Source organism: Theropithecus gelada, chromosome 9, assembly GCF_003255815.1.
Source record: "Theropithecus gelada isolate Dixy chromosome 9, Tgel_1.0, whole genome shotgun sequence".
In the NCBI taxonomy this organism is placed as follows: domain Eukaryota; kingdom Metazoa; phylum Chordata; class Mammalia; order Primates; family Cercopithecidae; genus Theropithecus; species Theropithecus gelada.
This window is the reverse complement of record NC_037677.1, coordinates 63,412,118-63,424,600: the sequence shown is the minus strand read 5'-3', so window position 1 is coordinate 63,424,600 and position 12,483 is coordinate 63,412,118. Positions and strand designations below refer to the sequence as shown.

Here is a 12,483-nt window from a genome sequence, read left to right as displayed (position 1 = left end):
GCCTCAGCTGCGTCCAGGTCTTCAAGTGTGTGGCCTCCCCGGTGGACCCGAGGCCTGGGTTCCTGCTTGGGCTCTATTGCCTACTCTTCATGTGACCCTGGCAGGTCATTTCACTTCTTTGACCTCAGCCTCCCTTTCTGAAAGGCAAAGGGGTTGGCATAGGCAACCGAGGTGTCCTGTGAAGCTGGGATGAATGAAAATGCAAGATGCACATGATCGTCATTCATTGATTTGACAAACAGTTATTACACACCTACCAACTGCACTGCGCTAGGTGCTGGAGATGCCACACAAACAAAGGGCAAAAGCCCCCGCCCTCATGTAGTCTGTACTCTAGTGAGGGAGACCTGTGGCAGGCAGCACACACATCAGGGCTGTGGTCTGTTGGACAGCAGGGTGTCCGTTGGGAGAAGCGGAGCCTCTAAGTGTCACAGGTTGTAACTATCTGAGGCTGGTATTACATGGTTTTTTGTTTAGCAAAGGTTTAGCAAAGAAGAATTTGCTAAAATTCTTCTTACTAAAGAAGGTAAAGGGCTGGTTGCGGTGTTTAAAAAAAAAAAAGTAAAGGCACATTTTTAGAGAAAGTATGTAAAAGGTAAAGAAAGGCAGATTTTTAGAGAAAGTATGGAAACACGTTGCAAGGGTGCAGTGGGCAAGTTAGCAAGAGAGAAGCTGGTTGCAAGGAGACAGAGGTTGGCGGGGAATTTTTTGTTTGTTTGTTTTTTTGAGACAGAATCTTCCTCTGTCGCCCAGGCTGGAGTGCAGTGGCGCAATCTCCGCTCACTGCAAGCTCCGCCTCCTGGGTTCACGCCATTCTCCTGCCTCAGTCTCCCAAGTAGCTGGGACTACAGGCGTCCGCCACCATGCCCGGCTAATTTTTTGTATTTTTAGTAGAGATGGGGTTTCACCGTGTTAGCCAGGATGGTCTCGATCTCCTGACCTCATGATCCACCCGCCTCGGCCTCGCAGAGTGCTGGGATTACAGGTGTGAGCCACCGCACCTGGCCAGGCTGGGGATTTTTTAGGACAGCGCTTGTGCTGTTTGCTGAAGAGAGCTTTGTGCAGTACTGATAATGCCAAAGTTGCAGTGAGCTAAGTTGCATTTTTCTATCAGCCGAGGGTCTGGTGATAGCTGGACACTGGAAGATTGTGTCATTTGCGTAGGAGGGCCGTGTCCTGGACCATGAAGAAAGGCAGACTTGGAGCTTATCTGCTTTCTCTGTTTGCTTTTTCCTGGTCCTGCCAGCCTGACTCCTTTCCCTAATTAGGACTCCACAGTTAGGAGGTGCCGACGGGGCGGTATGAGAGCTTGCAGTTTTAAATAAGTAGGGTGGTTAGGCAGGGACTCCATGGGAAGGTGGCGTTGAACAGACCTGAAGGAGGAGCCATGCTGGCGTCTGGGGGAAGAACAGTCCAGACAGAAGGTGTGGCTTGTGTGCGGTCCCCGAGGTGGGAGCTGCCTGTGTGTTTGAGGGGCAGAGCGAGGGAACGGGAGGGCAGGAGAGGAGGTCAGAGGTTATGGGGACAGGAGGCAGACTGTAGGGCCTTTTCTGGGATTGCTGGGACTTTGGCTTCTACTCTGAGTGCAAAGGAAGAAATTGCAGGGTTTTGGGCAGAGCCACCCACTTACTGTTTGTAGAGTCACTTAGGTGCTATGTTGTAAATAGACAGCAGGGGGCAGGAGAGGTGGCAGAGAACCAGCCAGGAGCTGTCGCTGAGCAGAGGGTATCTGGGACCAGGGTGGTGAGAGGTGGTCAGCCTCTGGAGGTGTTTTGAAGTGGAGCCAGTGGGGTTTACTGATTGGCCGTGGGGTTGAGAAGGGTGAAGTGAAGGAGGAGTCCCGGGTTCTGGCCTGTGTACCTGGGAGGGTGGAGTTGCCACGGAGATGGGCAGGCTTATGGGCGCAGCAGATTTGGGGTGCACTCAGGAGGTTCACTGGGACATGCTTTGTGGGTTTGGGCTGCCTGACCCTTATCCATGTGGAGCACTTGAGCCGCTGACATGTCCCAGTCTGCAATCCTCAGAGTCTGTCTAGGATCTGGATTCAAGATGATACTAGAAGCCATGAGCCAGCAAAAGAGGGGCCTGGGGAGGAGTGCTCAGTGAGCGCCTGCTGCATACCAGGTTCTGTGCAGACCCCCAGTGCGGTGGGGAGAAGGGGGAGGGGTAAACCTGGTTATGGGCTGGTGCCCGCCCCTGGGTTTATGGGTGTTTTGAGACAGCCCCTGCCTTGATGAAGCAATTAGAATCTGTCAAGGTGGAATTTAGCGCAACTTTTAATTGAAAGGTTCGGCCTGAGGGCAGAGGAGACTGAGAAGGGCAGGGCTGTTGGGCTAAAAGGCTTGGAGCAGGCGGCTTCACTTTGGGAGAGTGGGGGGCTTATCATAGGCCTGGAGGAAACCCTGCCAGGCAGGAGGAACAGTGTGGGTGAAGGTACAGAGACAAGAGTGAGCAGGGAGTGGTGGGCTTGACTGTGGCCAAGCAGGAGAGGGTGGTAGGAAGAGCTGGGTCTTGGGGTTCATCTCCCAGCTCAGAACTCTGAGTTTGGGCAGGATGCCTACTGTTTGAAGGGTTAATTAAGCATGTGCTAAAACAAACAAACAAAAAACAACCTTGCTGAGCCTCATCTGCAAAATAGGATGGTCTCGCCTCCTTCACAGGGTTGCTAGGAGAATGTGTTAGGGTCTAATCCTCAGGTCAGGATGTGACGTGCTTGACCCGCAGGTGGCACTCAGTAGACCCCAACGCTCGTGCTCTGCTTGTGTGGTAGCCTGGGGAGGCTCCCCAGCCCTGCCTCAGTGGGCCTCTCCCTGGTGGCTCGGCAAATAGCAGAGCTTCATGAGAGCCCCCGCTGGCAACGCTGGGCTACCTCGATGCCAGGTGGGCTGGATGTTTGAGAGGCCCGAAGTACCCAGTGGCCCAGCCAGCTTTCCTGGCCCTCTTCTATTTTAGGGCTCAGTCCAATGGGTGAGGAAGCCTCGTCCGGCTCCACCACAGCTAATGACAGCCTGGCCTGCCAGGCCGTTTATAAACAACTCCACTATTTTTATCGACAGGAGGTGGCTGACCCATCCTCCTCCCCAGGCAGTGGTGCTAACATGGGACGGTGTTAAGGAAACCAGGGCCTTGACAGGAAGATGGGAGTGTGTCTCAAATCACAGACCTGTGATCCAGCAAGACGTGCCCTCGAAACCTTCTGGGGGCGGGGGTCAGGCGTCACCTGTACACAATGGTCTGAATTCGGAGATAATTCTGCCTTTGCCAGTAGAGCTCAGAAGGAGCCACTCCACCTCTCACCCCAGAGAATCTTCCTCAGACCTAATCCTTACCCGTGTCTCTTGCAACAGGCATCCCCATGGCTGTGGGAGAGGATGGTGCTGGTGTGGTCATGTCCATGGCACAGAGCCAGAGCTGAGGGCGTTTCACGCCCATAGCACATTGCCTCTGAGCTCTTTAATTGAAAGTAGTTTAGAATGGCTCTTGCCCAGTGGAACTGTGGATGATTTCCTTTCCTTCCTTCTAAGAAAATGTTTTGAAGTAGGCTCTAGGCTTTGGGATGGAGCTTGGGGAAGGATAGAAGCAGCCTAAGGGGTGGGGTGGAGAGCAGCCAGTTGCATTGTGGTGCAGACTGTCCATCCTTGCAGATAGGCAGGGTCGCATTGTATTGGCTGCAGTTTATATTTAGGTAAAATCTTTTTTGTTGTTCACTCCTCAGTCTCTAAACAAATCCTACCCCCAGTGGCCCCAATCCCTTCTGCGGCAGCCACAGGCCATTCCCATCCTCAGATCCCCAGAAGCCCTCACTGGCCTCTGTCTGCAGGGCCAGGCCTTGGCTTGGCCTCCATACCCACTCCAGGCCTGGCCTTTCACCTTCACCCCTCTTTTACCGCCATGAGCTCTTCCCCCTCTGCCCACCCTGGGAGGGGGTACTCTGGGGACTCATCTCATTCTTGGGCCCCCTTTCTGCCTTTCATGCTCTCCCCCTCTCAAGACACCGTTCCACCTCCTCTGTAGACCTCACCCACCCTGGATGTCCCCTCCTCCTTGAGCCCCGCTCTCCCCTTTCTGTCATCCTGGAATGCAGCTGTTCTGGCTGCTTTGAAATGATTTCCATCCCCTCCGGGCACAGAGGGCAGGGCCTGTGAGTAGTTCATCTTTGCATCTCCAGTTTGTGGCTGGGTGATAGGCACGGTGTAGCGGCCCCTCCCTGCTGGATGGATGAGTGGATTAGTGAGCTTTCTGTGGTGCACAGGTGCCTTCTTATCCCTCACTTTGCTGAGAAATCCTACCTCCACAAACCTGGGGCCTGTGACTTTAAATGGCAGAACCAGGACCTGAACCCAGCTTATGGGACTCACGTCTCCCAGGGAGTCACAGTGCTGGCTCTAGTCCCCTCGCCCCTCTTGGGCACAGCCCACTGTCCACCTTTCACCCCTGCCCCCATCTCCAGGGCCCCAGAGCTCCTTCTGGGTGGATGGGTGGGCAGGCTTTGCAAGTTACCGTCCACTCTGCGACCCTGGAGGCAAAGACAGCAGAGGCCGTGGAGGTAGAAGTGGGAGGTTGGGGACCACAGGCCCTGCTCAGGCTACTCCAGCTCTGATTCTTGGGACTGTGGGCCATGCCACGTCTGAGGCCGCAGAGCCCACCCCAGGGCTGAGGAGGAGATGCATGTAGGCTGACGTCGTGTTCCTGTGCGGAAGGGCTTCCAGCTGCAGCCCAGCTGTGAGGCGAAGAGCCCTTTCCGGCTCCCAGAGGCTGGGTCTTTCTGTGTCCTCGCACAGCTGTTCCTGGTGCCCGAGGGATGACCCCTGTGCCACGTCCTTTTCCTGGAGCAGGGAGAGCTGCTGTGGGTCTGGGGGGTGGGTGTGAGACGAGGTGTGGCCTTCACTCTCCAAACTCCGCTTCCATAGCATGCAGGGGAGGGTGCTGGGTGGGTGACATGTCTGTGAGGGGTGGAAGGAGCAGGGTGGGCAGGGTGCCCTGTAGGAGAGCCCGGCTGTGCATGTCCTAGGTCTTATCCCTGGCCTGTGGCCTGTCCCCTGACCCCCCACATTGTGGAGAACCTAGAAAGGACTCTCTTTTAAGTTCCCTTCCTCCTGAGCACAAATCTCCCATACGTCTTCTGTTAATGGGTCACTCATACTCTCAAGCCTTCGATGGCTCCCCAGTACTGAAGCCATAGTGTGCAACCCTGGCTATAGAAAGTCACCCAGAGGGCTTTTGACAACCCCGATGCCCAGGCCACACCTTGCTGAGATTCTCATTGGATTGTTCTAGGTGGGGCCCAGACATCTGCATTTTAAAGTTGCGCATGTTTCTCATGGACAGCAAGGTTGTGAACCGCTGACCTGGGGATAAACTTTCTAGGTGACACAGGTGGCTTCCGTAATAGATCCAGCCCAGCAGAATGGCAGAACCACCTCTTATCCCTCCTCATTCTCCCTCCAGCCAGGCCAGCCCCTCTCAGCCCCCATACTCCAGGCACCAGCCTCACCTCTGTGTTTCCCCCATCTGGTCCACATTCTGTCTGTGCAAATCCACCAGGCCTCCACGGCCCAGCGGCACTCCCACACTCTCTGGGAAACCTCTCTAATTGACTTTGCTGTCCCTCTCGCCCCAGCACGTGGCCTGGTGGCATTTCCCATGAAGATGCTTAGGCTTGCTTGCTTAAAAGATCGATGCCCCACAGTCTCCCCTGCACTCACACCTCCTCTCCCAAACCCTCTCCTCAGCCGCTTCATCTCTTGCTGCTCCTTGGCCAGGTAGCCTTTCTTGTTACCTGTCCCCAGCCTTGGAGAGGGTGAGGGCTGTACGTGTACCCCTTTCACTTTTGGAAGTCACTTAGGGACCTTTGGGCCCAGAGGCTAAGATGGGGTTTCTCCCTTTCAAGGCTGGAGGATGAACTCACCCACCCAGTAGGCCCAGTGCAGGAGCGGGTCAGTCGGTGGGAGGAGGTTAATGTGCATCCACACGGCAGAGCCCCAAGAACGCAGCCTTAATGACCCCTGCCATCGGCGCCTCCCAGGCCACTGGTCAGAGCACTCATACCCTCCCTGCGGGAGGCCTGGGGCTGCAGAGAGAGGAGTGAAGCCTTTCCTCTGGTCCTTGGAGGATTGGGAGTTGGCAGGAAGTGGCAGTAAGGGTCCTCCTACCCTGGACATGGATCCTGCCATGTGGGAGGGCCTCAGCGCACCTCAGGCACTGTGGAGGGTATCTGCAATGAGCTCTCCTGCTGTCCCCGTTCACCCCTTAGAGCAGGACAGTGCTTGTGATTCCATGATGAGGAGAGGGAGGCCAGGAGGCCGGCCATGCCTCTCAGGTGGGAAGTGGGCTCCTGACCCGCAGCCCTGGCTTGCTCGTCCTGTAAGTCAGGTGGAGGCAGTGCCCTTGGCTCTGAGGTTGGATCAACCTGCCCTGGCGCTCAGGGCAGTGGGGTGGTATGTTTGTGTATTGGGGGGCACACTGACCCCCCACACTGACCGCACCCTGTCCTGTCCTCCAGGCAAAGGCAGCTAAAGAGGCGCAGGAAATGCGGAGGCTGCAGCTGCGGAGCCTGCAGTACCTGGAACGCTATGTCTGCCTGATTCTCTTCAATGCGTACCTCCACCTGGAGAAGGCCGGCTCCTGGCAGAGGCCCTTCAGCACCTGGATGCAGGAGGTGAGGGGAGGCTGAGGCCGAGAGGGCCTCTTTAGCTGCTTCCTGCAGATGGAGCTGGGTCACAGCCGCGCCGTGCCCGTGACAGGCGGGAAGAGCCTCCATCCCCCTTTCCGCAGGAGGCTTCTGTTTGGCCAAGAGTTTGTCTGATCTGACTTTGGGTCCCGAGCAGTTTGTCTGCGCCTGGCAGGCAGTTGATGAGTTTGATGAATGAACAGATGAATGAGGAGGAGGGAGGGACAGAGTGGTGGGGGACAGAGCAGGGCAGCCTTTGGGACTGGGACCCTGTAGCACACATCAGCACAGCCACCCTTGCGTGGATGGCGGCTCTGGGCACTTCATGCCCACAATTGTGGTCAGCCCTCACCTGTGCTCTGCGAGGTGGCCCTGCCCCTTTCTCCCTCCAGCCATGGCCTTGTACCAGTGAGCCAACTCCTCCACAGCTGCTGGCCTTAGCACTAACATGGAGGGGATGTGATCCTGTGGGTGCCAGCCCCGAAGGCTGCCATGGGGACGCGGGGAGACACACAGTGCCGTCTGCTGGAGCCTGTACTAGGCGGGTCTAGCACGGTGTGATTGTTGCTCTCCCATTTTACAGAGACGGAGACTGAGCATAGAGAGGGTGGGTGACTTGTTCAAGGTTGGTATTAGGGCTGACTGATTGGCTCCAGAGCCCACCATATCCTGACCTAAGACACCACCCTCGCTGTCCAGCCTCCTGGATCCTCTCTGTTTGGCCTCCTGGCTCGTCTTCCACTTGGCTGTTTTAGAGGCAGAGCTGCCACCTTGGCACCTCTAGGTCAGAAGAGAGGCCTCCTTCCCTCCTTGGCAAAGCGGCCTGTAATTACTCCTCTGCCAGGAAGCTGGCCCCTCCAGACCTCACCAGCAGATCCTGGCAGTTCTCATCTGGACTAGAGCCTGGAATTAGCTCCTGGGAAGTGGGTGGGTGGAGAGCAGGGGCTGGTGACCCGGCCAGAATGGGCACAGGAAGGGTACGGGGACTGAGGCAGGTGTGAGGTGGACTCAGGGCTGTGAAGGAGTGGAGGCAGAGTGGCAGGCTTTGAGGGTGGGCCTCAGGTCGTCAGGTGGAGAAGCATTTGAAATGCCCCCGGTGCATGTGATGTGTGTTGAGTCAGGAGACCTGATGTGGTCACACCAAGGCCATGTCGGGGCCACCCTCTTGAGCAGGCCTGGGCTCAGCTTCCTCTGTGAGCCCCTGGGGAGGGGTGGAGGTGGAAGGGGATGAGGACACTTCCTGCTTGGTTCTGCTTGGAGAGCGGAAGCTGGGGGAATCTGGGGCCGAGAGGAAGCTTGATCCCCTCCCCAGCTGAATCCCCTACTGGGGGAGGTCAAGGAAGGAGGGCTGCCAGTCCAGGCTGAAGTGTGGGTTCCATCCTCAGGGGACCTCAGCCCCTCTCTCCTGCAGATGAGTGGAGGGTGGCAGTGAGGGCGGCCCCAGGGCCAGAGCGGGACGGACCCATTCCTTTGTTCTAAGTGGAGGCTGCACCCTCCCCACCCCCAGGACGGTGGAGAAAGAAGGGGACTGGTTGTGGATGGTTTGAGTCTGGCGCCAGGGTCTGGGCTGCTGGGCGACAGGCCTGAGCGTCCAGGGGGGCCAACTGGGGCAGAGGCCATAGCCTTACCTGCCCCTGCATCCATGTTCCTCCTCCAGCCCTCTGCAGGCCCGCTCCTGGGCATCCATGCGGGAGCATTGAGCCGCACAGGGCCCAGCGTGTGCCCGGCCTCCCTTGCTGCTCTCTGCATGGAGCACTCACTGTCTGCCCAGTACTTCTGTACGTGTAGAGTCCTCCTCGAGACAGTCCTGTGAGGTAGAGCCTTTTCCTTCCTATGAGGAAACTGAGGCCCAGAGAAGTTAACAGAAATCAAGGTGCAAACTTGTTCAGGTCACCAGGTTCACGGGCCACAGACTCATCCTCAGAACTGAGTGGCCTGAGTGGCATCCTCCCTCCCCTGAAACACTGCCCCTGCCTCTGCTCTCTTCCCAGGTGGCATCGAAGGCTGGCATCTACGAGATCCTCAACGAGCTGGGATTCCCCGAGCTGGAGAGCGGGGAGGACCAGCCCTTCTCCAGGCTGCGCTACCGGTGGCAGGCGCAGAGCTGCAGCCTCGAGCCCTCCACCCCCGAGGACTTGCTGTAGGGGGACCTACTCCCTGTCCCCCACCCGTAGGGCCCCACGCGGGCCTGGGGTGTCTGAGGTGCTCTTGGCTGGGAGTGGCCCTGAGGGGTGCTGGTCTTGAGGAAATGATTCCCCTGCTTCCTAGAGAGACTGGGCGGAGTTGGGAGCCTTTTTAGAAAGAACTTTTTATAGGACAGGGAGACAGCACAGCCATCCCTTGCAAACCACCAAGGTGTGTGGCTGACCTCCAGGGAGCAGCACTCACTGGAGTGCTCACAAGGTGCACACTCTGCTGTGTGCACCTGCAAACAGGCTGGCGTTTGGCCTCCAAGGAGCTCACTCCCCCAGTTGCCAGACAGTGTGGATCTCTTTGTCCTCCTCTCCCTGCTCTCAGATTGGCCTGGCAGCCCCTGGCACAGAGCAGACCCAGCCACTGGTGGCTCCCCACTTCCTTACTCCTGCTGCTCTGCCATTGCCGCTCCCCTTCTTGCTGCCCAAGCACTGCCCTCGGGCGTCTCGCAGCCTGAGGTGGGTGGAGGGGACAGTGTTCTGGATAGACCTATTATGTGAAAGGCAGCTTCACCCAGTTTTCTGGACTCTCATGCTCGCATCTCCAACCTGGGAGACTGCAGGAAGGACACCTACCTGGCCTGGTGGGGCTGGCAGGATGGTGGAGGTTTCTCAAGGAGCTGGAGACCTTGGGGAGCCCCTCTCGGGGAGGAAAGAGCTTCCAGGATGCGGACGCAGCACAGTGGAAGAGGCCTGCTCCACTTGCCTGGGAACCTGGGCAGGAGGCACAGAGGAAGCCACGGCCTGGAGCTGCAGGTCCCCCGGCACCTCTCCCTGTCCCAGCAGCCCAGGATGGCCTGGTGCCCCCACCTGCTGCAGCAGGAGCCCCAAGGAGTGCTGGCCAAGGGCGGTTGCTGGGGTGGTCCTCATGGACAGTGAGGTGTGCAGGGGTGCACTGAGGGTGGTGGGAGGGGATCACCTGGGTTCCAGGTTGTCCTTGCTGAGCATCTTTGAGCCTGCCTCCTGGTGGAAGCAGAAAAGGCCAGACCCTGCTGAGTTAGAGGCTGCTGGGATCCACTCTGTCCACACAGTGGGAGGGCTGCTGGGAGCAGGTGGTAGAGAAGTGCCATGTTTGAGTTGAGTCTTGCAGCTCTTCCAGCTGGGGACTGGTGCTTGCTGAAACCCAGGAGCTGAACAGTGAGGAGGCTGTCCACCTTGCTTGGCTCTCTGGGACCAGGAAAGCCTGTCTTTGGTTAGGATCGTGTACTTCTGCAGGAAAAAAAGAAAAAAAAAAAAAAGGATGTGCCATTGGTCATGATGTTTGAAAAGAGGAGGAGGCCGAAGTTGTTCCCGTTTACCCAGTATTGGAAAATATTTGACCCCCTTGGCTGAATTCTTTTGCAGAACTACTGTATGTCTGTTCACTACCTTTTCAGGTTTATTGTTTTTATTTTTGCATGAATTGAAAGTTTTAATTTCTTTGCAGACAAGGTCTAGATGCGGAGTCAGAGATGGGACTGAATGGGGAGGGATCATTTGTATTCTCATGGTTGGCTCTGACTTTCAGCTGAACTGGGACCACTGGCTGATCACATCACCTCTCTGCCTCAGTTTCCCCATATCTGTAAAATGGGAGAATAATACTTGCCTACCTACCTCACAGGGGTGTTGTGAGGATTCATTTGTGATTTTTTTTTTTTTTTTGTACAGAGCTTTTAAGCTTTAAAAACAGCTAAATGTGAGTGCACCTGGCTGCTAATGCGTCTCTAGTGTCAGACGTTCTGGAACTGGTACAACAGGCTGGGGTCCCTGCCCCTTCAGAGTAAGGGTGTGTGGGCAGAGTGGGTCAAGAGCACTTGCTCTTGGCACTTCCAGCTCTAGAGCGGTCGGGTTTTTGCAGACACGCGTTCCCAGTTATGCCTCACCCTCTTAAACTGGATGTCAGACTGAGCTCCTCCTTGAAGAAAGCAAAGGAACCGGTGAATTCTCGCTAATGTATGAAGGACTACTGCATCTAGGGAAACGGTATAGAGCAAAGTGGAATTGGGGGCCTGTGAAGAAACGTGGATCTCAGCCTCCACTTTCTCCCCTAGCCCGTGTGGACCCCATTGGACCCCTTCGGGCCCCTGGTTGATTGAACACACCTCACCCCTGGTTGAATGCTGGCATTTAAAGAGTCAGTGGGGAGGGTGGGGTAGAGAGAGCACTGACTCCAGGCCTTTCCCCCAGCGCTTGCAGGGTTAGGGGAAAAGGTTGTAGTTCTGAGGTCAGCTGGGGGGGCAGAACGGAACCGAGAGCCCCCACCACCCCTAGGGTTGGTGCTCTCCTCGGACTAGGAGAGAAGGCCCCGGGGATTCATCCCCAGCCCAGCAAGGTATGGAAGTTGTCTTCTCTGGGTCCTAGAATGCTCTGTGTGGCTTCCAGACACCAGTGTAGAGCTGTGTACACCGGAGTGGGGGAGGGTGGGAGTGGGGTGGCTCTGCAGTTCTCTCCCTGGGATGTGGGGAGGGGCTGGGTGGAGACACACAGGAGTGAGTGGGTGTGCCTGTGTGTGTCCCGAAGTTGCCCTGGGCCTGCTGTAGCCTGTGGGAGGGCGCTTAGCAATGACATGAGTGGCACTGACCCACATTTCAGTGGCTCCTGCTGGTCAGCATCGTCTCAGCCCTCTTGTTAAATGAGTGAACCCAGCCCAGCAAAGGAGCAATCAGCAGAGTTAGGGAGCCTGCCGAATGGGAGACGGCATTTGCAAACCATCCATCTGATAAGGGGTTAATATCCCAAATCCAAAGGAAACCCAAACAATACAATAGTAAAAAAGTAACTCAAAAGGACACACATAAATGACCCACAGGCATGTGAAAGAAATGTTCAGTATCACTAATCACCAGGGAAAGGCCATTGGAAACCACCTCACACCTGTTAGGATGGCTGTAGGAAAAGATGGAAGAGAAGTGTTGGCGAGGATGTGGAGACAGGTAACCCTCACACCCTGTTGGTGGCATTGTCGGTTAGTACACACGTTCTGGAAGACACTGGGGGGGTTCCTCAGAAAACCAAAAATAGGACTATGTATGATCCAGCCATCCCACTCCTGGGTACACATGCAAAGGAAATGGAATCTGTGTCAGAGAGGTGTCTGCACCCCATGTTCACTGCAGCGCTATTCACAGTAGCGAGACATTCGACCAGTGTGTCCATCAGTGGATGAATGGATAAAGAAAATGTGGTCTGTATACAATGGGACACTATTCTGCCTTTAAAAAGGAAATCCTGGCCAGGCGCAATGGCTCGCGCCTTTAATAATCCCAGCACTTCTGGAGGCCGAGGTGAGTGGATCACTTGAGGTCAGGAGTTCGAGAGCAACCTGCTCAATATGGTGAAACCCCGTCTCCACTTAAAATACAAAAATTAGCCAGATGTGGTGAGCGCCTGTAATCCCAGCTACTCAGGAGGCTGAGGCAGGAGAATCGCTTGAACCCGGGAGGTGGAGGTTGCAGTGAGCTGAGATCGCGCCATTGCACTCCAGCCTGGGCCATGGAGCAAAACTCAGTCTCAAAAAAAGAAAGAAATCCTGTCATTTGTGACAACACGAGTGAACCTGGGGAACACTACCCTAAGTGAAATAAGCCAGGCACAAAAAGACAAATATCACATGATCCCATATGTGGAGCCTAAAAAAAT

General features: G+C 56.0%; 2 protein-coding genes across 2 annotated transcripts in view; both read left to right on the top strand.

The window, feature by feature from the left end:
- PALD1 (phosphatase domain containing, paladin 1) overlaps positions 1-10,549 on the top strand; it is a 90,824-nt gene extending 80,275 nt beyond the window's left edge. The window contains exons 19-20 of the mRNA XM_025396952.1: positions 6,503-6,658; positions 8,662-10,549. Coding sequence (XP_025252737.1) covers positions 6,503-6,658; positions 8,662-8,814 — 309 coding nt within the window. The 3' untranslated portion in view covers positions 8,815-10,549. The remainder of the gene's footprint in view (positions 1-6,502; positions 6,659-8,661) is intronic.
- Positions 9,256-10,549, top strand: LOC112631587. The gene has a single exon (XM_025396953.1). It carries the CDS (start codon positions 9,395-9,397, stop codon positions 9,941-9,943), a length of 549 nt encoding a protein of 182 aa, XP_025252738.1. The 5' UTR covers positions 9,256-9,394; the 3' UTR covers positions 9,944-10,549.
- Positions 10,550-12,483: the final 1,934 nt, after the last annotated feature.

Coding starts and splice junctions, on each gene's coding strand:
- LOC112631587 (XM_025396953.1), top strand. CDS start 9,395: ATGCTCGCATCTCCAACCTGGGAGACTGCAGGAAGGACACCTACCTGG.